The sequence below is a fragment of the Clytia hemisphaerica genome, unplaced genomic scaffold (assembly GCF_902728285.1).
Source record: "Clytia hemisphaerica strain Z4C2 unplaced genomic scaffold, Clytia hemisphaerica genome assembly, whole genome shotgun sequence".
Classification (NCBI taxonomy): domain Eukaryota; kingdom Metazoa; phylum Cnidaria; class Hydrozoa; order Leptothecata; family Clytiidae; genus Clytia; species Clytia hemisphaerica.
This window is the reverse complement of record NW_027104041.1, coordinates 294,556-319,725: the sequence shown is the minus strand read 5'-3', so window position 1 is coordinate 319,725 and position 25,170 is coordinate 294,556. Positions and strand designations below refer to the sequence as shown.

The following is a 25,170-nucleotide window of genomic DNA, read 5'->3' as shown; positions in this document are numbered from 1 at the left end:
GATCACTACATGAAAATATCCAATTTTCAACTTTCAAAAAATAGATCAAGCAGCTATGCTGAGCAATGTACTTCTACAGGCTTATTTGTCAAAGAAATTCTTTAAATATGAACAGGTGAGGACGGTTCTTTACCAAATTACGCATTATGAGTGAACTGCTTTTGATGATCATTTACTCACCTTGTAAGCCATAGTTTTTCCACCTAGAGGTTCACCAACAATCATGAAACCGTGGCGAACGATCATCATTTCGTAGATCTAAAACACAGAGAAATAAATAGAATCACAAAGTGCTCAAGAAAGTTAAAAAAGATTTAAGAGAAATCTTGAGAAATAAAGAACGATATTTCATGCTGGCGCAATTAATCTTCAGGCAATGCAGTGATTGTAGATTTTATTTCAATTTTATTTGATACACTGCATTGCCTGGAGATTGCGCCAGTATGAGACATCGTGTAGCAATCATTAGTAAATTCTTTATTTCTCAATAGATCTAAAATAGAAAGTTTTTCCTGTCAATAAATTTCTCTTGATATCACTCCGCCACCATTCATGAAGTCCCAGAGTCTTTGATACTGATAGTTTAAGCATGAAGCAGTGTGAAAAAAAATTCCAAAATGATGTTCAGAAGTTAACTGAAAGTCACTATATAAAGTAAACGAAAAATCATGAACCACGTAAAGTCAGTTAGTTCTTGGCTAGACGGTCAACTTTTTGCTAATTGTCACGAAATTGTCAATCTGAAGTCTAGGCAAAGCCTTCTTTCCATAACGACCCCCATTTAAGCACTAAGTAATGCAAGATGATAAAATAAACCTGTATAATCTTCTTGAGGTACCAATCTGTAGATTGCAAACCAAACTTCTTGCAATTATCTACCATGGCGTCCATCAAGGCACCGTAATTCGGGTTCGGCCAACCGGTGCCAGGGAATAAATCGGAAATAATACCTTCGAATAGCGGAACGTCCTGAAGTGGGTATGAAAAAAATGGATCAAGTAAAAGAAGGATCGTGAAGACTACTTGAGTATAGTCTCAATATAATCTAAAGTAGAGCCAAAAGCAGCTGTAACCATAGTCCGTATAAAAAACCCCCGTCTGGAAGCCTTTTGCTTCTTTCCATTGTTTCTTACTTGAACTTGCGTTTGAGAAATTAGTTTGTTTTGCTCGCTTTTTGATCATGTGATTAAATCTTAAATCAATCCCAAGAGGAATACTTGGTAACGTAATCAAAAACTGAGCAAATCAATTCTCATCTTTTGATATTAACAAAGGAAAAAGCTAACAAAAAGTTTTTATATGGACTATGCTGTAACTTTTCTAAAATTCGAGCTAAAATAGCGGTTTTGAATCCGTTGAAAAAAAATTAAAAGTGGAATATTATCAAACCAAAAAAATAGAAAAATGAAGACGAGAAGATTTTTGAATCTAAATACCTTCAATTTTAAAGCGTTATCACTGGAAAAAATATTCAAAAAACATTCATTCGTTTCTATAACATAAAAAATATCTTTAAATTACCTGTGATAAGAACTTAGCCAAATTAACTTCCAAGATAGCACGTAAAATGAGCTCGCTTTCATCTTGATCAGGGAATCTCAGTTTCAGATTACCGGCGGCCGTAAGGACAGATTTGACGGCACGCATACCGTAATCGTAATGAGATTGTGAGGAAAGTTGTTCCGAACATAGTTTGTATGTTTCAACGATTTTGACAGCCATACTGAAACAGATGGGAAGAGAAGAGTGAGAGAGGGAGCAACTTGAATTGAACTTTTCATTCACTGACCTTTATTAACTCTCGACTAAGCTTTATCCGCCGTCTTTGATCGGAGTTTTTTTTGTTCATTGACATTGCAGTGTTAAAAGTAAACGTCAAAACGGCGCAACATCATCAAAAGTATTCAAGGAAAAGTAGATCTTTAGCGCCCTCGATGCATTTACATCGTTATCGATTAGTGCTACTACCATTAAGGTACCTCTTGCAAAAAAAAATATTTGCTTTGTCGAGATTTGAAAACTTTGTCCAGGGTTTATATAAAGCTACAAAAAATCCTATCCTAGAAATAAAATTTTCAACGAAAATACTTACGCTCTAGCATCCACAAAGCCCATCGAATAAAGTGAAATTTCAGAAATAAGAGAATAATTGGGTACCATCATAGCCACGGTACGGAACAAAACCTGAAATGGAGAAAATAAAATTAACTGGATGTCCTTTAGAGCCTCAGCATTTGTCGTAATAAGCTTCTAAACGAATCAAGAGGAAAGACGTCATCATGTGATGTACTTTTATAAATTATCCTATGGCGTTTTAACAGAACGTTTTGCAGGACTGACAAACGTGTTGCCAGGGAAGTTTCATGATTTTATATAGGAAAGATTCGGATTTTGTTATACTATACACACTGTGAATCAAATACAATATCGGGGAAAACTTCGTCGGGGAAAATTTTCGTCGGGGAAAATTTTCGTCGGGGAAAAATTCGTCACTTGCTGGTAGTTGGTAAACGCATTAAGGCCGGGGAAAATTTTCGTCGGGAAAAATTTTCGTCGGGGAAAATATTCGTCACTTGCCCAAAATTTCGTCACTTTTCCCCGACGAAGTTTTCCCCGATAAGGTACAATATCGGGTTAAAATTTTAAAAATCAACATTACTGACCAAACTTCTGTATTTTAGGCGAAAATAAAAAAAAATGAGTGTTTCCGGAGACCGGCCGGGTGAAAAAAAATAATTTTCTGACCCGCTGCAGACTTCGTTAGTAGTCAATACATTACTATTCAGGGCATACTTCATACTGTTTCTATATAAAAGTTATCTTTTAAGTTCTATTTCAATGATCTTAAGTTATCAAAAATAGGCAAAAAAAGTTTTCCGGCCGACCGCATGAGAGCTTTTTTCCTTCACCCGCATTCCAGAAACACTATATTATCTTATTTTCGCCTTAGGTGATCGCCCTTGCTCCTACATACTTTCCGCTAACCCTAAACCCATCTTAACTTTTTAGCATTTTTAAAAAGGATTTATTTCAATTTCAATTCATATCACCTTCAGATTATCTGGTAACTCTTGTCGACCAGCATAACCAGGGTTCATTGTGATAAACATAGTACAGGTTGGATTTATAACCAAATCTGTTCCTTCAAACATAAACGTTCGTTGTCCTTTCGAATAAGCAGCTACAGCGTTCTGAATGGTCAAGATTTGTTGCGCAACCACTGATAATACCTGGGTGGGAAAAATGAGACATGATGTAAAAGCATGGTAACAAAATACCACATCGGCAATTTTCACGACCACCCTTAAGCTTGGTACTCACGTATTCAGTGTTGCAACTAGGTTTTGTGAATATGGACGGAGACCTTAGGATTAGATGGTCATTTGAAACAAAAACCCTCTTACTGGCAAGACGGAAATGATATATTTGTATCTCAACTGGACGGATATTCGTCTACAGACAGAAAAGTTGCAACACTGCGTATTAAAAAAAGTGGCGTTTAACACTAGTCGCGCACGTTTAACACTAGACGCACATGTTAAACGCCTGCGACTAACATTAGACGCACACGACTAGTCTTACAGTATATGGCCCCCAAAACGGAGACGGCCCCCAAAATGGAGGTTTTCATTAAAATGAAGATTCTGACTTGTAGATTTATCAGAATTAAACGATTTTTGTTTATTTTGAAAGAATGATGGTTATACTTAAAAATGAGCATGTTTTTGCTGGTTTGAGACAGATCAAATAACATATTTGCGTCTAAAGGAAATATTTTAACACCAAAATTAGATAAAAATTGATAAACTCACTCGAGCTCTTGGATATTAAATAAGTTATGAACGGGGTAAGGAAACTTTTACACCTAATGCCGTTCAAAAATTGCAAATACATCTGTGACTTTAGAGGCGGGTAAAAGATATAGCATCTTGAAGGTCACAGTATTTTTGGAGCCGAGAATCAGCTTGACAAACCGAAAATTCTAAATATGAGAAAAACAAAAAATTGGAATTCTATTCCTATCAACCTTGATTAATAGTTTAATAACAAAAAACAATTATATATAAATTTTTGCTGATCAGCAAACGACAAATTCTGTCATTTTTTTTGCCATATAGGAGAAAAAATATCTTTAAAGCTTAATATTTCACTCAGTTAAGCTTTTTTCTAAGTTTTCCACAGCTTATTTCATACATGAATTGAACTATTTCAAAAGAGATTTGTTTCAACTGTTTAACACGTTGTTTAAATAAAATTGTTATTTTGAAAATTAAATTTTCAGTTTGGACTTTGCAAATATCGAAAATCTTGAAATATTTCCTTAGAAATCAAAAATCTACATCCTCGGGTCGTAAATTAAGGGAAAACACAAATATGTTCATAGTTTTTCCCCTTTTGACCACTTGGTTAATAATTCGATTTAACTACACCTCCGTTTTGGGGGCCCCAAACCGCATTTGACAACCAGGGGTATATTAAAATTTTATCAAATAAATTTATGCCCAAAACTCTCTAAATCATATTTCAAAACTATGGTCAAAATTTTGTATTCATAACTTAAACATATCTCGAGAAATCGCTAAAATCTCAAACCTCCGTTTTGGGGGCCATTAGAAAAAAGCTACCTTTCTTTAAGCGATTGAAAAATATTGTTGAAATTGAAAATTTTTAAAAAGAACTTCCTGGAAATAAAGTAGAGATGTTAAAGGTTTTCATGCAGCAAAAATTTTTGTAAAATCTCTTTTCCTCTAGATTTGAGAGAAATTTCAAATTTGATCGCCGTTTTGGGGGCCACATACTGTAAACGGCTTCTTTTTATACGTGATTACCAAGCTTTATTGGCGTTATTTTTTCGTCACTGGCGTAATAATAAGGGTCACCGTAAGGGGATCGGAATTTAATTAGGGCTCGGCTAAAAATGGAAAAAAATTGAGCTTTGGCGTAAAGAGCAAGCTTAAAAATGTCGGAGCTAAATTAGAGCAGTGTAAAAAGGGCCGATATGGTGGTAAGTAAGTTTTGTTATTAAATTATATAAAGGTTATTTATCGTAACTTGAATTTGGGATTATTGGAGTTAAGGTTTCATCAGGATCACCTTTCATTCAAATTTTGACACACAATGATCGTTTCAGACCAATACAAAAAGCAAAAATTTAATTTCCAAATTCGTTCATCTGGTTGGAGGGGAGTAGGATAGATTGAGACATTTTTCTTTCAATTAAGTTTGGCGTTCACATATTTGGCTAACCCATAATTAGTTCTGGGGAAAATTTAGTGATAAAATATGGTTGCCGGCAACCAATATCTGTAAGGCTGGAGGGAGATAAGATTTTTCTGAGACTTGAACACCGCCATCTTAAACCTTGTTTGTGCTTTCAGAGTATAGCCAATATCGCGCGGAACCAAACGAGAAGTAACGCTACTCGCAAGGCGAGACGGGATTTAGACAATTTAATAAGGCTTATAACGGTAGGAGTACTTACTTCAAGTTCGATACGATTGAATTCATCAAAACAAGCCCATGCACCAGCTTGAGCCAAACCTTTGAAGAACTTCCCCATTGCTTTGTAATCCAAACCATCAGAACAATTGAAGACGACACACTAAAAAAGAGAAAAAGGGGCTAGAGATGAATCTTCAACCTTTCTCAAGCAAGTAAAAAGTGAAACTTTAAGATTTGTCCCACTTTTGAAATGACGGATTAAATTTAGCGGTTATCTTTGTTTTCACACGGCATAATTCTCAAAATCTGGCAATGGATTTTACTTCAATCCAGTGTTTGTGTGAGAACCATTGTCACATGTCTCAAATAAAAGGTTGGTAGAGATTCGAGCGAATCACTGCAGTACTATCATGGCAAAATTATGATATGATACGAGCCCTCCCCACTGGGGAATGGGTCCTACTCCTTACCAAGTAGGAATTCCTCCTTTTTCAAGTTGGAAGGCATTGCAAAATTATAATAGTTATAAACACTGGGTTAGTCTAATGGAGTCTATTATTGTCTCTTATAATCTCGAATTGACAGGCTTCTATGGATTGCAAATCAGCTAACAAAAAGGAAAAATTGTCAGGACCTTAGCGATACAATCTCACAAAGTTTTCTTTGATTCAACGTTCTACTATTCGATACGCTCCATTATTCAATAATATTGAAAGTCACTGTCAACAAGAAAACTCATAAAGGACGCTCTGCTTTTCGATAAGCTCTCTTATTCGATGAAAATTGTATTTAACCTTCAAATAGAATTAAAGAGCATCAACTGTATGCTAGACGAGCTTCTAATCGTCTTCACGGTTCTAATTCACAATAGCTCATTCATATCATTACCTGCTTGGCGACAGCTTTGGCAAGATCTTTGGAGGTTTCAGTCTTGCCAGTACCTGCAGGACCTTCAGGTGCTCCTCCGAGATTCAATTTCAATGCTCCCATCAATGTTCTGAGAGGAAAAAAAAAGCGCAGGTTTTAGAGCTAGATCAAATCATCAACCAGAGCAAAGGAAGTGAGAAGATTTTTTCAATTGTCAAGAGGGGAATTTACCTGGTTAACTTTGAAGTAAACTAAGCTAAATGAGATTCAATAGATAAACTAGCCTAGTTATAGATAAACGTCCCCTTCCCCGCTTGTTGATATGTTAATTTTCGATTTTTTCCCAATCCTTTCGGACCCCCCCCCCGTTTATTAATTTAAAGAAATTTTCAGCTGTCAAAAGAACAGGCCCTCATTTTGCTCTAAACGAACTGGTTTAAATAAATGACAAAAGATTTCGCACTCACCTGTAGCAACGATCAGTGAGAGGAGTGATGACCAAACGACCAGAATTACCAAGATATTCATATCCATACATGATCGTAGTAGTAATCATACGCACTGCTATCACACTCTCTTCGTAATAATACCGAAGTTGAGCAATCCATTGGAAATCGTTAATGTTGCTGATCTGATCGTTCGCCATCTGTTCAACTACGTCGCGCGCTGTGCAAGGGAGAAAGAGAAGATATAGATAAATTCAGGTAAGGTATAAAGGTTTTAAGGATGTTTCTTGCTCGTGTCGTTTATTAGCGTTATTATTGTCGTTTATGTGTCGGAAGATCGAGGGCGACTGTAATTGAAGTCGACGCACAACAAACTCGATAGTTGATGTATATCTTTATCGCCTTTATTTACTAAACAGACGACAATATTTTGGTGTTTTTACCGTCGTCGAGCAAAGTGGACGGCAATTTCTGTGACATGTCAACTTTTCTTTATACCGTCTCCTTCGATTTATCTCGAACACATAAACTCGCTATTGTATAAACAAGTGATACTTTTATGGACCTACCTGGTTATGCATTTAACACATATATAATTGATATCTACGTGAGCATGACCGTTAAACAATCATTCAGAACACAAATAGTGACGATCTATTAAAATTAGTCGTTTGTTTCTTATAAAAAAACGTTTAGAAACCAAAATTTCATACTCTTGAAATATTCTTTCATATTCAAGACTTTGTGAGCAAAAAAACATCTATCTCATAAAAAAATTTAGTAATTTGGCTATGAACATTGGTGTATGCTTATTAATAGTGATTTAATTAATTCTTAAATATAAAGATGGGTTTTTTAGAGTTGAAAAATTCTTTTTTATCAAAAATCTATTAATTATTCCATGCAAAATAATCTGAAAAAACAATGATCCAATATTTCACAAAGTCCAAAAAACCCGTTTTTTAGCCGTTTTTGGCCCAAATTTGCCCAAAAACATTGTTTTTCGAAAATCGGGCTCCGTCACATTCGAGAGTTTATAGTTATGCATCTTTTTTTTTTATTTGTGCAAAAAATCATAAAGAATGAAAGAGCCAATCTTGAGAAAAGCTAATACCTAAGTAATTGATAATGTGCTTATAAAAAAATATCGAATTTGGCCACTTCTCTATAAAAACACTCCAAGCAACCAAAATTTCATGTCTTAACACACATATTCTTCAAAAGTAAGCCCTCATGAGCAAAAAAAAACATCTCATAAAAGAATTGAGTAATTTGACTAAGAACAATGATGTATGCTTATTAATAATAATAGTGATTCTTATAGATAAACATACGTTTTTGGAGCCAACAAATTTCTTTTGCAAAAATCTGCTTGAGTCATCTTTTACCTAAGATGGTACCCTACTTTCATGCAAAAAAAAAAAAAAAAATTGATGATCCAATTTTTCACAAAATCCAAAAAAACCGTTTTTTAGCCGTTTTTTGGCCCAAATTTACCCCAAAAATTTTTTTTTCGAAAATCTGGCTCCGTCACATTTTAGCCATTACCATTTTGCACCTTTGTACCAAAAATCAAAAGCATCCTATGATTCAATCCAGAGAAAAGTTTGTAACAGACGAACAGACGAACGGACGGACGAACGGACGAACGAACACAGGTTAATTTATAGGACCTCCACCCCACCGGGGTAGGTCCAAAAATTTAAAGAGAGTGTGAATGTTGAATGGTTTGCGATGACTAAGGAACATCTTCAATGATAACACATCTGCTCAAATACTTCCTTATACTTCTAAGCTTGTGTTTCACACTATGATCTTCTAGCCACGGATCACAATATTTATCTGTAGTATTTACTGTATTTAATCGGGCTCCGTCACATTTTAGGTATTGTCATATTGCATCAGTGTGTAAAATTTCATAAAAAAATATAAATTACAGCTCGAGAAATTCAAGAAATACTGTCTTTCTGGCAAAAATAGGTTGTTCCGGCGATTTTTAAATAGCTCCGGCTTCAAAAATCAATTTTATTGAAAATTCAAACATGCTTAATGGTGGGCATTGCTATTAATAATGTTTTTGAATGAAAAAACAAGGTAAGGAAAAAGTCCAATGACAAATCTAGAAAAACGCGATTCGGCATATTACGGCATTTTCGGCGAAAAAATTTCCTCAAAATCAAACTCGGCCATGTTTTGAACAATATTAATACGCATCTTTGAGCAAAAATTCACAAAAAACTAATGATAAAATCTCGAGAAAATGCCAAAAAAAAACAGTTTTTCCGTCATATTTCCGGCATTTTCGGCCGGAAATGATTTTTTTTTCGAAAATCGGGCTCCGTCACATTTTGGGCATTGTCATTTTACATTATTGTGCCAAAAATCAGAAAAAACTAATGAGCCAATCTCGAGAAAAGCTGGTAACAGACGGACGAACGAACGGACGAACGGATATCGGTTAATTTATAGGACCTCCAAGGTAGGTTCAAAAACCTACCTAGACGTTTGTTTACTTTTCGAGTGTTTGAATCACTATTCCAACTTCCCGTACATCTTTTTTTCTTCTTTTTGACTTTCAGGCAGGATTGCTCCTACGTTTTGTATTAAAAGAATCTGTAAATCGAGACGAGGTGTGTTTTAAAGGAGAACTTACCGTGAACATCAATAACAACCAAAGCACCAAGAGTGACACGAACACCTTTATCCAGCCTGCCACGAACCAACTCAACAATTCTATTGATTTGTTCATTACAAATTTGTAAGTATTGATCGAGCCCGTTCGGTGTGATAATCGCCTCACTGACTTCACTTGTCCAGTAAATACTGCTTACGGCGATAACAACCTGTTCAAAGGATTAAGGAGATAAGGATCTTTATCTTTTTGAATACATGAATCCCAATTTAACATGGATATTCTTAACTTTCTATGGAAAAGTCATCTTATAGCGGTATCCTTAAAGGTTTTATTTTAACGTAAAAGTGTTTCCGTTTCATATCAGACACATGTTTCATATCAGGACAGTGTCTGCCTATTGTTATATTGTGCTGAAGCAAGAAAATGTGTTTTTCCTCTTTTTGACCAATCTGGCTAAACATCCGTGTCAATTCAATATCAAAAAGCTTGTGAATAAAGATTGACGAATAAGCAAACGATATCACTCTTATTTAAAAACAAAACCTTCTAGTTCAAATTCGACCTAAACTTTACGTGTAATACATACCTCAAGCAGTAGGATCAGCAAAGGCTTTAAAAGCTTCAGAGTCTGGTATTCCTATGTATTCCTATGTTGTTGTTTTCTCATATAAAAAGGTATAACCCCGTTAAAAGATATAACCCCGTTATATACATACCTCAAGCAGTAGGATCAGCAAAGGCTTTAAAAGCTTCAGAGTCTGGTATTCCTATGTTGTTGTTTTCTCATATAAAAAGGTATAACCCCGTTTAAGTTTTATTCACAATCCTACCTGTCCAGGCCATTCTTGTACCCATTTCTCTCTGGGTGTTTGTGTATAATTGTTCAATGCATCTTCTGCTACTTTTTGTAAACTTTTGATCATCACCTCTTCCACTTGAATCAACCATTTCTCAACCATACCCTGTGAAACGGAAAGTGAAATGTTTTTTATAATACGAGAACAGTGTTAGAAAAGAATAACCCTTTTAAGTACAAAATAGGGAATTATTGTATGACTCTTAATACTCAGGGCGGACAAATGATTATTGAACTTTTCACAACGATTCATGAAAGAATTCATATAATTTTCCTCAAACCCGTAGATGTAAGCGTCGTAAGTTGTTTACATTTACGAATTGGTTATGAATCTATTTTAACTTGCAATGTCTAGTGTGTGACCCTATAAATACTTTGCTTGCAACTTGCGAATCGAGTGACTTGCCTGGATCGCTTCGCATTTTATACATACACACTTTTTATAATACGAGAACAGTGTAAGTAAGTAAAGTAAGTAAGTGATTTATTTGTCCTAAAAAGCGAGACTAGCGACCACACTCATAGACATAAAGCTAAACTAAGGAGGTGGCCGCACGATATAATTACAAGAAAAGCTAAGAAGAATAAAGTTACTAAGGTCTTACTAGTAACAAAGTGAAATGTGTTAGAAAGTGTTAGAAAAGAATAACCCTTTTAAGTACAAAATAGGGAATTGCATGACTTTTTCTACTACTATTAATTCTTGGAATAGACCCTTCCCGTATATTTTGACGACATGCAAGAGTAAACTAAAGTTTTTTTACTGCCAGAGAAAGCGTACGGTTTGTGTGTTAGGTATCACTGACCTTTATGTACCCTATAAGCTATGTCGGCCATCTTAGACTGGAGTTTATAAAGTTGTACCATAATAAGGCACTACTCGATATGGGTCAATTTAAAATTAAATTAAATTTTCCGTTTAAAATTGTTTTCACCCAAGTTGAGAAGGGTACTAATTACAAAAAGCTCCGATCATAGATTCTGCTAGGCCAGGACCCCTTTTCAATACAATATACAGAATCATATGGCTTTTTCTACTACTACAGTCGACTCTCGCTAATTCGAACTTCTATTATTCGAATCTTTTTATATTTCGAATTAATTATCGTTTTCTTTCAAGGAAAAACCCGAGTAGAACACTTTCTATAATTTAAACCTCTTTATAATTCGAACAAATTAGATTACCCCTTCGAGTTCGAATTAGAGAGAGTCAACTGTAGCAATTTTGAAAAGAAGGCCCTCGGTGTTTTTTTGACAAAATTGCCAGAGTAAACTCAACTTTGGGCTTTTTTATCCCAAATTTGCAGAGAAAGGCGTACGATTAGTATTTTTAATACAGAAAGACAAGTGAAAGTTAAAAAGTACACGTTTTTTATAAGAACATCCAAAACTTTGAAGCGCTTGGATGTTCTAAGCTTTTTGAGTTTTAAGCCTAGAAATGTTCTTAAGTTGTTCTTTTTTCATCATTTTGTGACTATTTTTGTTCTTTTTCATAAGAAATCAAGTGTTTTAGGGTCCGTAAAGCCTCAAAATGTTCTTAACTTGTTCTTAATATCTTTGCCTCAAAATATTCTTATATAGTTTGTTCTTATAAAAACGTGTGAGGGAGAAGTTTATCTACAAACCTTAGACTGAGCAGGAACAATTTTCTTGGAGAAAGGGACATTCTCATTTTCGGCACTAATCATACCAATAATCTCTTGTGATTCTGTGAATTCCAATTTGGAGATTCCTTCAAAACATTTCTTCAAATGAGGTTGCACTCGAAGAGGATCTTTCGTTTCGGATAAAATTTCTAACAGCTCGTCATTGGACAAGAAGAAAAATCTAAAGTCGAAAAATGAATTTAATTTAATCAGAAATTTACAGCTATCGAAAAAAGAATTTTTTGTTAATACACTGGTTGAATCAACAGAATGGAAACCTCGACTAGACTATCATGGCCAAAATTTAAAAGGTTTTACTTTTAGAATTTTATTACGCAGTCGTGAGCACGTTATTGTTGGAGTAAAACAAAAATGTCTTTATTGAAAAGTTTAAAAAAAATTTTCTATGAAGGATTGTAAGATTTGAGGACAACCTAAATCTATCTTGGCTCAAATGGGCATTATCCTACATCGTTGAAAGCAAGTGTTCGAAGAGAGGTTTTTCGTCCGAGGTTTTTTACACAGCAAAATACCTTATCGGCCAAAACCCTAAGCCCTAAGTGACTAAATTTTGGCTTGGTGACTAAAATTGGGGCCGCCTTAAAATTTGGGCCGACTAAAGATTAAAAGTTTATAATTAAGCTTTCCTTATTTTCCAGTATTTTAAGCTTTCTCCTATTTTCATCTGCTTGTAAATTTAAAGATGGACCAAATTTTTAGTCGGTCTTAATTATTAGTCAGCCCTTAGTGAATAAATTTTGACGAGGTGACTAAAATTAGGGCCGACTAATAATTAAGGCCGACTAAAATTAAGGCCGACTAAAATTAAGGCCGACTAAGTTTTGGCCGATAAGGTAGCACAATTTATATTCTCGAAATTTTTTTATACTTTTTACCAAGACGGAAATCCGTCTGGAGACGGAAGAACTTTTAACACTGGTGCCCAGCTGGCACACAACGTTATTTCAACGTCTATCTAACGTTCACAACGTCCATATAACGTTATATTAACGTTTAAACAACGTTGTGTGCCAGCTGGTAAGGTACAAACCTTGGAAAGAAGAGTTGTTTTTGTTCAAGGTAAGCGTTCAATCCTTTCTGGATGTCTTCCAACAGTTGATTGGCTTCCACTAGACGACCCAACATGTTGGGTTGGTCAGTACATACTAACACATGGTTATCCTTGATCTGTTGTTTGGTGGAAGAAGAAATGTAGAAACTTGTGGTGGTGTAAGGAAGGTAGCTATTCAGAGTATAACATGTTATGCAGTCGAGTGCTGCCTTTTTTGTCAACTTATCCTCTACGACCTTCATCTACCGTGATTAGTGGTTTAAAGGTAGGGCATTCGGCTACAGTGCGCAAGATCGTGGGTTCAATCCTTGGCCGGGTCATACCAAAGATTTACAACACGGTAAAGTGCATAGTTTCTAGAGCGGTCAAGACCCCCCCCCCTTAGGTAAGAGGACCCCCCCTCCCCTTTAGTGCTAACCCCCCTTAGGAAATTAATTTAAAATTTCATTTTTAGATACAAGTTTTAGAGTTCAATATTTCAAGTTCAATCTTTTATCAATCATTTCATGTACCTGTATTCACTTGCCTTCAAATTTGGCATGTGGCTATCCGGTACGTTTGCCTCTTTGTTTGCCTTGTGCCTTTCTTTTGCCTTTGTGCCTTTCTTGTTTGCCTCTTGTGCTTTTTGTGCCTCCTTTTCATGCACATTTAGGTTGGGTCCGGTTTAGGTCTGGACATTAGGCTAGGTCATTTTTAGGCATGTTTTTTGTTAGTCAAATTTAAGTTCATTTATTGCATTCAATTATTGTCAATAATCAATTTCTCTAGTTTATTTTCTAATTGTAATTTTTCAATCAATTTTTCAGTTTGAACATAATCAACCAGTTACAAACGGAAGCTGACTCCAATCTTTGCTCAAATTCCCCAACACCCCCCCCCTTGCTTTTGGTTCATCAAAACCCAAGACCCCCCTGAATGTAAGGGGGGGGGGTAGAAACTATGAAGTGGTACTTGATACTTCTTAGCTTCATGTTCGGCAATTAAAAGAAGGACCTAGGGTGAGTGAAGCAATCCAGGGAAAAAGAATGGCGCTCTCCCCTACCCTCGGGTAGAAAACTTTCGAAAGAAGAGCCTTCAGGTCACCTTTCGACTGCGGTTGCAAGATTCCTACCTCTAAAAATCATGAAGCTTCGGTTCAAAATTAAGAAATGAGTTAAAGATATCGCATATAATAGACTAAAAGATTGAATCAAAACAGAGCTCCCTTACAGCTTCAATCATAATATCTTTCCAATAACCATCGACTATACCAAACTTTCGACCTTCTTCTGGCATCTGAGCCATGATGTCTTCTGAACTGAAGATAGGTTCCAAATACATCCACGTGGCTTGACACTAAAGTAGAGGAAGAAAATTTAGAAATAAATAAAGGTCTTTCAACTTTATCGAGAAAAGCAAGTACGGTAGTTTAAACAATATCTGGCAATCGATGTAGAACATTTTCTTTCGACACGTTAAGAGCCATTTTTTTTTAATCTTCAGAATAAAGAAAGTGTGATACCTCACCCTCTTAGATTTTGATGAAATTTGGACCAAATGCATCATCACACAAGAAAATAAGACCCTGAAAATGTCAACTTGATATCTCAAGTAGTTTTGCAGATACAGCGTCTCAAGGCTCTTGTGGCCGGGAAAATGTTCAACATCTCGAAGGTTTAGAATACATGGAATCTCATCAGACCACGTTAAGGATGTTTTTAGTGGGAGGCCTGAGCCCTAGCCCTCGTTTTCGGGGTTTTCGGGTCCGACCAAAATATTTTCAAGCACACGCCAAAGGGCCGTTGAGTCCGACATCAAAAGCCAACCATCATTCCTCTCTGATGGGAAATTGATCCGCCCCTTTAGTACTTTAGCGTGGGCGGCCACCAATTTGTCATCGGAACACCAGATATGAGTTAAACAGACCTTTAGCCAGTTGTCGAGGATATCTTGAATCATGATAAGTCGTTCACACCATTCTTTGATTTCTTTTTCAAACGGTTTAATGAAAGGTGACCCACTCATTGTTTGAGCTTTAATGATGTGATCATCCAACAGAAGTTGTACTTCATCAATTGCTGACAGAATTGAAATCCCCTGTAATGACAATGTAAAGATAGTGGACAACTGTAGGCTGACAGCATGTTTCTTATTTGTTTTGTTATACACATTGTTTATAAGGACATCCTAAATCTTAGAAGTCTTCGTATGTTCTTAATTTTTTCAGTTTTAACTTAAAACGTTGGGATACGAGCAATGGTTTGAATCTAAGGGATATCTTTGTAAACCATAAATTTTGACTTTTTTCTGAAAGGTTGAAATTTAAAAAAAATTCCTTCCAGGAAGTTTGCTTTCTGATGGAGATGGAGAACATCAGTACCAATTTTCATGGCCAGTGGCTCTTCTAGATCAAAAATAACCGAGAGTGATAGATTCTACCCCTTTAAGGCTGAGGGTTAGTTGAAATAAAAGTCCTTTTGACTTACGGAATCACGATAAGGGGTGAATTCGAACAGCATATCTGACCATTCAGCTTTCATCTTCTCCATAGCTTTCTCTAATGAGTATTCTTTACTTGCACTTCCACTGATCTCTGTCATTCTGCATAAAATATAAAAATGAAAATTTAGCTTTACTCTGAATTCATGATATGCACCACTGCAATGACTTCACGAAATCATGCAACTTTTCTTTTTTGTTCTACCCAATACGTCACTTTTTCTATTGTTTAAGTGACGTATTGGGTGGAAAATTTTTAAAAGTTCTCAGAAGACTCTCCAGTGGTGCATATCATGAATAGATTAGGAATGGGCTTTTCCAAAAAAACTAAAAACGTATACCCCTGTTGAGGAGGTCCATCCCTCTTCCAGGCAATTTCAGGTTTAAACCCCTCTGGAATTCTGGATTTTAGTAGGATTTAATAAGTTACTCCCATGGAATTCCAGTTAGTTTTGACAGATTTTTCTATCTCCCTATGGAATTCCGCCACATATCAAACCTTACCCCCCCCTTGGAACGGAAATCAACCTCCTCGACAGGAGGTGTAAGGTTTTTTTCTGGAAAAGATCAATTCCCATTGAGGGCTAGAAACTCTGGGGTGGGAAATGAAGCCACTGACCTCAGCTGATCTGCCTAGTCACATGAATAAAAGTAAAATCCATCGCAAGATTTCGAAAAATATGCCGCACAAATACAAAGAAAGTGCTAGATTCAATCCATCATTCCAAAAGCGGCACGTATATCAAAGCTTCATTTTTCTTTTACTTGAAAAAGGTTGAAGATTCCTCTCTAGGTTGAAGACTTCTCTCGGTCAAAGGTCAAGTTGGTATGAGCTGATTTGAAATATCGATATCACCATTTCTATTTATTATTTGCTACAACTTAGGCGAGACCAATTTAATTTGTTGTTCTACGGAGCCGACCGACCCTATTTTTGCTAAAATCAAAAAAATAATAATATCGAATTTCCACTACAATATATTTTACACACTAGTTATTTGCAAGAATTAAACTTGAATAAAGCTGAAAATTAATTCAAGAAATTGAAAAATCATAAAAAGCATTCCATTTTGATCCAGATACTTTTTGGAAAATTTTCTCGGTACCTTACCAACCCTGATAAATGAAAAATTTATTCTTATTTTGCCGACCGACCGACCCATATTTTTCTAACGATCTGTCCGTAGAACAACAAGTTAAATTGGTCTCGCCTTATTCACTTGTGTTCTTTTTAACTTTAATCGAAAACTGAAGAAGATAGTGGGTCCAGGTAAAATGTAAGTTATGCGGAGAAAAAAATACTTACTTCTCAAGGTATTTGGTTAAACCATAATCGATCATGTGTGAAAGTGACGTGTTGTTTTCTGGTTGAACATCCATGTCCACGGCCTCGCTTATCTGGATAATGTAAGCAGATAATATGTGAGTAATTGATTGGGTTATTCTATTTTATATCCATACATGTGGATCGATCATTTCCTGGGGGTAATCCGAGATGAAATTCCAGGGGGTCGAAGGGAAAGTCTTTTTCATTTTTTCAGGGAGTTAAAAGTTATTCTAAAACTTCCAGGGGGTAAAAGCCTGATGTTACTTCGTCCACCTTGGCTATAGGTCTAAAGATAAACTTTTCTGAGTTTTTTTTTTGCAAATTCTGCGACTTTCAACATATTTTCAAGACATTCTTCGAACGAACGAACGAAACTCTATTAAACGACCCTCTACTACTCGATGGCCTCACTTAGTCGATGAAAATCCAATTTCCCCTTGAATTAGAGTTAGCGTCTACTGTACAACGAACACAAAATATCTTTTCGCTTGGGATTAATATCCTCCTCACCTGAGCCCAATGACGTTCTCTGAGACCAGGATTACAGATGCAATTCAACAGTGGAAGATTAGCTTTAAATTTGTCGATTTTGCTCCGAATATTTTCTGCAACACGTTTAGGACCTTGCATATCTGAGAATGTCTTGGCAAGTTTGAACATGGTTCTCCACATGGCCGAGGTTTCATCTTCCACTTTTTCAGCGTTGATCTCCATAAATGGACCTTGTCAGAAAAGAAAGTATAATTATATACGTAGTGATTAAGTCATTTCCGCATTAGTATGATTATCATATATGATATATTAAGGTATTATTACAGTCCTCTAGTGTTTTTTGAGTCCGCAGTCGGAAAAGGTCTGAAAGAAGATATTAATGGGCCTGTAGGTGAAAAACAGGAAACAATTCGCCCTCAATTTGAATAAGGATTCAGAATCGTAAAATTTTCAAGAAAATAATTAACAGAGTTTTAACAGCTGAATCAGATGAAGAAAAAGGTTTGTGTAGCCTGGATTAATATCAAGGCAATACAATACGGTAGTCTACTTTTTGATATTTTATGGATATGGTTTACCACCTGTGGTCGTCCTAAATCGATTCACATTCTAAAATCAAAATGTAGTCCGCTAGCTTGCTCTTACTCCGTTACTGAGGCAAAAAAATTCCCTAACGAAAATAGGGTAATTCTCCATTAGTTAGGGTAGATACAGGTTTCTAATTACATGAAAAATAAAAACATGAAAAATAAAATGTTAAATTTTCTTTGAAATTTGTATGTTTTGTCAAGCACAGAAGTAAAGCTGTACTACATTTTATGCATGAAAGTTCTAGCTCCACTTTAAAGGTTTTATTTTTACATAACTGTTCCCATTTCATATCAGACACATATTTCATAGTAGGACAGTGTTTCCCTATTGTTATATTGTGCTAAATATGCTTTTCCTCTTTCTGACCAATCTTGCTCCACATTCGTGACGATTCAATATGAAAAGGTTTGTAAATTAAAATTGATGAGTAAGCAAACGATATCAATCTCATTATTAAAAACAAAATCCCTTAATAGGGTTGGCATACCATTCATCCAATCATCATAACTGTTATGAAAACTCAACGCAGTCTTCCACAGACGATCGAAAGGTTCTTTAGATGCAACGATCAATTGGATCTGTGGGTATTGTGTGATGTCCCATTCCATTAGACCCTCTTCACCTTGAAGTCCCTAAAAGCGAAGACGATGAAAACTTAAACGAAATTGTACGAAATCGCATAAAACGTTGCTTGGTAGAGGGGAAAGTAGAGCGGAGTGCGACATTTTCAATTAAGTTTAACTAAAAGATATTTGGTTAACACATAATCAGTTTTGGGGAAAATTTAGTCCCCTGCTGCTGAAAATGGCTAGTAACGAGTCAGCTAAAGAACTCAATGAAGCTCTAAATAAAAGTACATTGCTGAACCATACAGCCAGGCAAAATTCTAAGCACTTTGGTCACTTACCGTTTTTTGACTTAGAAATTAAGTTTTGGCCTTCGGAGTAACCATTTTGGGTGGTTGATACGCGCTGCAGGCGCTAAAAAATTTTCAAAACCCCCTCTAGGCCACTTGTGAAAGGGTTTATTTTCAAGGATTAGCATTGTGTTTGCGAAAATCGAATTTATTTTCAATCATCATAGAGAGAGTACATTCTGATTTTGCTCACTATCTTCATCTTTTTGAAATATTTTGACACAAAATAAAATTTTCCAATTATTGAGTTTTGAATCGTTACCTCGGCTTCCTCGCGTGCTTGTTCGATTAGAGTGTCAAGCTCTTCAAGTTTTTGTACATTTTTTGTCATCTCCTCGAGGTTCATCATCTATACGAGAAAGAAAGCGTTGAGCATGTTAGTTGGTTATATCCCTATATCCCTTGTGGTTTAAAGGGCCATAATAAAAGTAGTAAAATGTAAACATTGCGCGAACCACGTGTCATTAAAAAGAACAATCAAAATTCGCGTGTCCAAAATCAACTTGTAAAATAATTAAAACAATCAAAATCAGCCATATTTGTTTTTATTTTTTATTTTGACATTTGTTTTGATTTTGTATCCCGCTGCATACGGTTTGTTTACAAATTTCGTCAGTTCTTATGTCCCTTTAAGAGTTGACGGGTTTATGAGGAGTATGTCGTAACATCCAACTGGTATACCAGTTACCACTATAATAACTAGGGAACTTTTTTTGACGGGAACTAATTTTGGCGAATTCGTTGAATTTAGACAAAATTCGCCAAAATTATTATCTCTATCCCAACAAGCGATTTCTTTATCACTCTGTGTCCAGGAAAAAGCCGTGGTCGTCTGGTACAGGCAACAAAATTATTTCCTGCCAAAATTAAATATTTTTGCTCACTCGCCAAAATAAGTCCTCGCCAAAATTAAAAATTTTCAGGATTTTTGCCGCTCGTCAAAATTAGTTCCGGCCGAAATAAGTTCCCTTAAGGTAGTTAGGCTAAACCTATTCATACTTTTTACTTTTTACTTTTTTGAGTTACAAAAAGATTCAAATCACGGAAACTAAATAAAGTTTCAGAAAGTTCTAGAATCAGAAAGACAGAGAGCTGCAGGTTGTAAATTCTTTTAAATACCTCTTTCTTTCTGAAGAGATCAACTTCTTTAGTGTAACCTTCCAGTTTTTCTGTAAATTCATCCACCCTGAAAAGTGACGAAAGGTCTAGATTCAAACCCTCTCAAAAATATTAATAGTTTTATAGTTGAGTCTCCATAACAACACTGCAGAGCACGCACGGGGAAAGCAAATTTGTTCGAACAAGGAAGTTTCGTCTGTTATAGAGTAAGGTTATAAGACATTTTTAATGAAGGGACAAGAAAATTTGTTCGAATAAGGAGACATAACTCGGGAGAAACTCGGGAGTTTATAGAGGATCGAGTTATAGACTCTACTTTAATATAAATAATTGATCGATCAGACAATTTAATGCGCGACAAGGAAGGTTCAATATCTTCATATAAAACAAAGCTTAACATAGATATTTCCAAGAGACCACTTCCGAACCTTAGAAGGATTTTCACAAAAAACAACAAGTCGGAGATTCTTACTTTCGTTTAAGCTCTGTACCAGCATTTGTCTTCCTTGAAGAGATTCGATTATCGCTGAGTTCGAAAATCTTAAGGATTCTTTTAGGCCAATGGAAAACAGCACTATTCAGTTTCATGTCATCCGCTATATGAAAGAAGATAAAACTTTTAGACCATGTTATTGTCAGTAAAGGTTAGCGCGAGGGAATATACTATAGTGCAAATAGGCTTTTCCAGAAAAAACCGTGCACCCCCTGTTGAGGAGTCCATTTCCATTCCAAGGGGGTATGTATGGTTTGAAATGCAGTGGAATTCCATAGCAGTAGACAAAAATCCGTCAAAAATAAGTGGAATTCCATGGGGGTAATGTTAATGAATGAATTCTGTAAAAATTCGGAATTCCAGAGGGGTATGATCCTAAAATTGCCTGGAATTCCAGGGGGTAATTCACAAAAGGTTGGAGCTCCTCAACAGGGAGTGTACGGTTTTTTTCTGGAAAAGCCCTTGTTAAAGCCGTTTAACCCACCAAATGTCACTAGCATCATATGAGATGGCTCAATTTTTTTCGGACCTTTACCGATAGGTCTGACACATGCCACCATGTTTTAAAATTGGACTTTCTTACTTAGTCAGAGCGCGAACGTACATTCAGCTATAGAGAGATACTGCGGGAGGGAGTGATGAATTATACGACAACAAATTTGCAGGTTGTTCCAAAAAACTTCCTCAAAACGATAACAGTGCAAAGTTTTTGTCTCAGACAAAAATGGACTTCATACGACAAGTTTGGCAAGATTCTTCAAATTTTACAGGATTGTTTTGAATATGGAGATTGAAAAGCCACTTTTGTACCTCGTTGAAACGGAAATCTGTCTGAGACGGAATAACTTGGAACATTGGGTAGATACGTAAATTCGCTACTGTATGTCAATCATAGGGACATCATAGTCCGTATAAAAAAACTCTGGTCTAGAAGCTTAATTTTTTTAACTTTTTGTTAACTTTTTCGTTTGTTAATATCAAAAGATAAAAATCGATATTCTTCTTGGGATTAGTTTAAGATTTAATCACATGATCAAAAAGCGAGCAAAATAAACTAATTTATCAAACGCAAGTTCAAATAAATGGAAAGAAACAAAAGGCTTCCAGACCGGGTTCTTTTATACGGACTATGGTCTAATGAAGGAAAGTTATATAATGTACCTGGAAGATTAGCGAAATTTAACAAGAACTTCAATCGTTCACCAGCCTCATTAACTTGTTGTTGTAGAGTGACCACTTGTACTGAACTTGCATCACTAAGATACTTTGTCAATTCAACAATCTCTTTTGTTGTATCTGGCATCTCTTGGCAGCGATCCGAAATGTTGTCATAGCTTCGACAAATACTGAACAAGGAAAGTACATCATACAATAAATTGTCTGAATTCCAGGGAGCTTGGAACCACTTCCAAGGTCTTCATATAGACTCTGGAGACAATATTTCTCAATTCCAGCCAAGCAAAATCTTTTGATCGGTGTTTTTATGACAGTGGTACCCTTATGGTAGCACTACTTCAATGGCGGTATAATTCATCACGAGCGCTAGATCTACTTTTCTTTGAATACTTGTGATGATGTAGCGCCGTTTTATGTTAATTGTTAACACTGCAATGGCACCCTTTTGCGGGCCCAACTTAAAAAAAAACTCCGATCAAAGATGGTGGGTATAGCTTGGTCCAGGTTTTATTAAAAGGTCAGTGCTTGGAACACTTAATTGTGGGGAGAATTGGATTTCGCATAATTAGGGGCAACAGATTAGTTTCAATTCTATGAAGAGAGTAAGTTAAATCAAGGACTTCATCGATTTTTATATTAGATGGCAGGGTCAAAATTAGGCATACTTTAAATAGATAATTATTTTTATCTTTGCCTATGTTTATAAAGGTTGTTTTTAAAGAGTCTGTACACGATGAACAAACCTATACTTTATGACTACAAAAAAATAAAGAGTTGACGAACTTTTTATTGATCTCGCGATTCTGATCGACGATAAAGTTGATCAATTTATTGGCCAGACTCTGACATCGTTTCGCTAAATCTTCATTGAGTTGGGTGCAATCTAAGCAAAACATGCCGACTGGAATGATGCGAATCAGGCCAGTGATTTTCAGACCGAGTTCTTGGTATTTCTTGATGTTCTGTAAAGACAATTTTTTTTAAAGGGATAATCATAGATGGTATGAAATGGCCATCATGTAGCCAATAACTATTTTCAAAAAAAATTGAGATAACCAAATCAAAGGTTAGAACAAGATTAGAATTCCAATGAAAAAATTATGTAGAACCATTTTTAGAGATTCCGAAATGTCTGGGCGAAAATAGTTAAGTTAAAAGGTTAGGAGGCTTTGCTGAGGACATTATCAAACTATCTGATTAACCCTAGAAGGTTTCGAGTTAAATAGAAGATTATGTAAAATCAAAACAAATAGTATACGTAGAACGTCCAGCTAGTTTGAAAGAATGAAGGTTCGACCTTATAGAACGCCATAAAAGACGCTGAAAGATCTACAGACTAAATATTTATAACTTTTTACTCGTTTTTTACTAAATTAGACAGAGGCAAAGTTGAGCTAAGTCTCTTCAAAGTCTTAAGGGCAATTTAATATCCGTATCAAGTTACAAGCGATGCTATACAGTGGAGTCTCCATAACTCGAACACGCACGGGGAATTGAAATTTGTTCCAGTTATGGAAATACCGAATTATTGAGTAAAGGTTTATAAGGCATTGTTAATTGAAGGGACTAAAAAACATTTTCGAGTTAAGGAGTGTTCGAGTTATAGAGGTTCTAATTAAGAAGGGACTCAAATGTATTGAGTAAATCATGAGAGCAAACCTTTCCAAAAGCTTCGAGGAAATGTTGTTCTGAGAGAAATTTCATCACACTGGTGTCAGCTTTTCCATTCAAAAGGTCTTGATATGACTTGTAAGTGTCAATGTATCTAAAAACGAAAAAAGAATGAAATCTAAAATATACAGTGTGCCCAAAATAAGCGAAACAGTTTTTATATAAAGTAAAATCATTGTTTTTATCAATTTGGGTTATTTATATATCAATACTTATTTGGATAAATTTTGGCGGGGATTAAATTTGGCGAATTTGGCGAATTTGGCCAAAATTCGCCAAATTAAATCCCCGCCAAATATAACAAACAGAGAATTATGTGAAAAATCACAACTTTTTAGTATATTTTGAGTAATTTTCACCCATTTCAATGTGACAAAATTTTCAATTCGCCAAATTAAATCCCCGCCAAATGTTACAAAATTGATCTATCGCCAAATTAAATCCCCGCCAAAAATTGCATTTTGGCCAATCGCCAAATTAAGTCCACACCAAAATTTATCCACTTAAGGTATATACATATGATAGCAATAACAGTGTAGTCTCTTTCAACTCGGGATTTCCTTAACTCAAACAAATTATTTTTTTGCTCCCCTTGTGTGTTCGAATTATAACTCAAATGCATATAGATAAAACCTGATAAAACTGACAAAATGTTAAAATATAAATTTTTGGTTTGTTACGAGACAGACTTACTTTTGAGGTCCAACAGTATTTGCTTTAAAGATTTCCAGTGCCCTCTTGATCAGATCTTGAACTAATTTCTCGTTGACATCGACAGCACGAAGATAGAGGTTCTTTTCTTTCAAGTCAGGAAACAGTACCGTTTCCACCTGTATAAATCACAGATAATGTATAAAACATAAGATGGAACTTCCCCCCTGTATAAATCACAGATAATGTATAAAACATAAGATGGAACTTCTCCCTCCCTCCATTGAGTTTTCTCTTCTTCAAATTCTCAGACAACCCTGTAAGGGTTGGGGTTCGAAAAAGCCTCAATTAATAGAGGGTTTGGCCTTTAGTGGGGGGGGGGGTTAGCTATATAGGGGGGAGTTCAAACTTTTTAGCCGTGGTTACACTACATTAATATCTTTAAAATTTTTGAAATTTTTTAATCAAAAATACATTAAAGAAATTAACTATTTTCTTTAAAGTCTTTTCGAAATTTTTGTATGTTGTATCAAATCTTCAAACGTTTTTTCTCAGCTTATTTTCTCACTCAACAAACGACATGAGTGAAAGGAGGAAGGCTGCGGCACGTATTGTGCTAATTCTAAGTGCTAAGAAAAGAAGAATTCTATATCTCATGATGAACACAGAAACTCGTGGCTGATATCCATCCATCATGCAAAATCTTTCTCTTATCCTATCTTTCACCCCTATCTCATATTAGCCATACTACGGTTTAAAAATTCCAAACGCTAGAAAATCCATTCATCGAAAAAATGTACAGAACTATCATGTCGGTGCCTTTGATCTCGAGAGAAGTGAAGAAAAAAACTTTAAACTCTTTACCAAAAAAATGGTAAAGAATCGCAAGAAATGATTTCTTTTTCAAGAATTTATAGGTCTTTATTTTCTTTAAAAGACGACTGTTACACTTGTAAATTTTTTAATCATAAAGACTTGATTAAAAAATTTCAGAAATTTTGAAATAAATTAATGTAATGTAACCACGCCTTAGAATTTTTAGGGTTCACGACCTCGGTTATCAAGGGGGGTCTGAGAAATTTATATATAGCTTGGTTTGGTCTTTAAGGGGGATGAATATATAAGGGATGTGAACTACCCAGGAAACTATGCTAAATAAAGCAAATGTCAAAATAGTTTAACAATAGAATCAAGGTTTCCACCATGGCCTGCTTTCACCAAAGATAGGAGCAGAGTATCAAGGAGCATCATCTTGCTTCACCTACTGTGGCTTGGAAAAAGCACTGTGTTTT

At 35.5% G+C, this 25,170-nt stretch overlaps 1 protein-coding gene across 1 annotated transcript in view; it reads right to left on the bottom strand.

The window, feature by feature from the left end:
* Positions 1 to 180: 180 nt before the first annotated feature.
* Positions 181 to 25,170, bottom strand: part of LOC136811814 (dynein axonemal heavy chain 3-like) — a gene marked incomplete at its 3' end in the record, with an annotated part of 35,636 nt that continues 10,646 nt past the window's right edge. Inside the window, 25 exon segments of the mRNA XM_067068440.1 lie at positions 181 to 258; positions 817 to 969; positions 1,522 to 1,723; positions 2,093 to 2,184; positions 3,051 to 3,230; positions 5,483 to 5,602; positions 6,331 to 6,439; positions 6,777 to 6,975; positions 9,409 to 9,598; positions 10,221 to 10,352; positions 11,872 to 12,073; positions 12,944 to 13,080; positions 14,174 to 14,299; positions 14,870 to 15,040; positions 15,430 to 15,544; positions 16,749 to 16,840; positions 17,280 to 17,491; positions 18,340 to 18,484; positions 19,031 to 19,117; positions 19,888 to 19,954; positions 20,360 to 20,483; positions 21,542 to 21,726; positions 22,340 to 22,518; positions 23,216 to 23,321; positions 23,921 to 24,057. Of these exon segments, the coding sequence (XP_066924541.1) occupies positions 181 to 258; positions 817 to 969; positions 1,522 to 1,723; positions 2,093 to 2,184; positions 3,051 to 3,230; positions 5,483 to 5,602; positions 6,331 to 6,439; positions 6,777 to 6,975; positions 9,409 to 9,598; positions 10,221 to 10,352; positions 11,872 to 12,073; positions 12,944 to 13,080; positions 14,174 to 14,299; positions 14,870 to 15,040; positions 15,430 to 15,544; positions 16,749 to 16,840; positions 17,280 to 17,491; positions 18,340 to 18,484; positions 19,031 to 19,117; positions 19,888 to 19,954; positions 20,360 to 20,483; positions 21,542 to 21,726; positions 22,340 to 22,518; positions 23,216 to 23,321; positions 23,921 to 24,057 (3,540 nt within the window).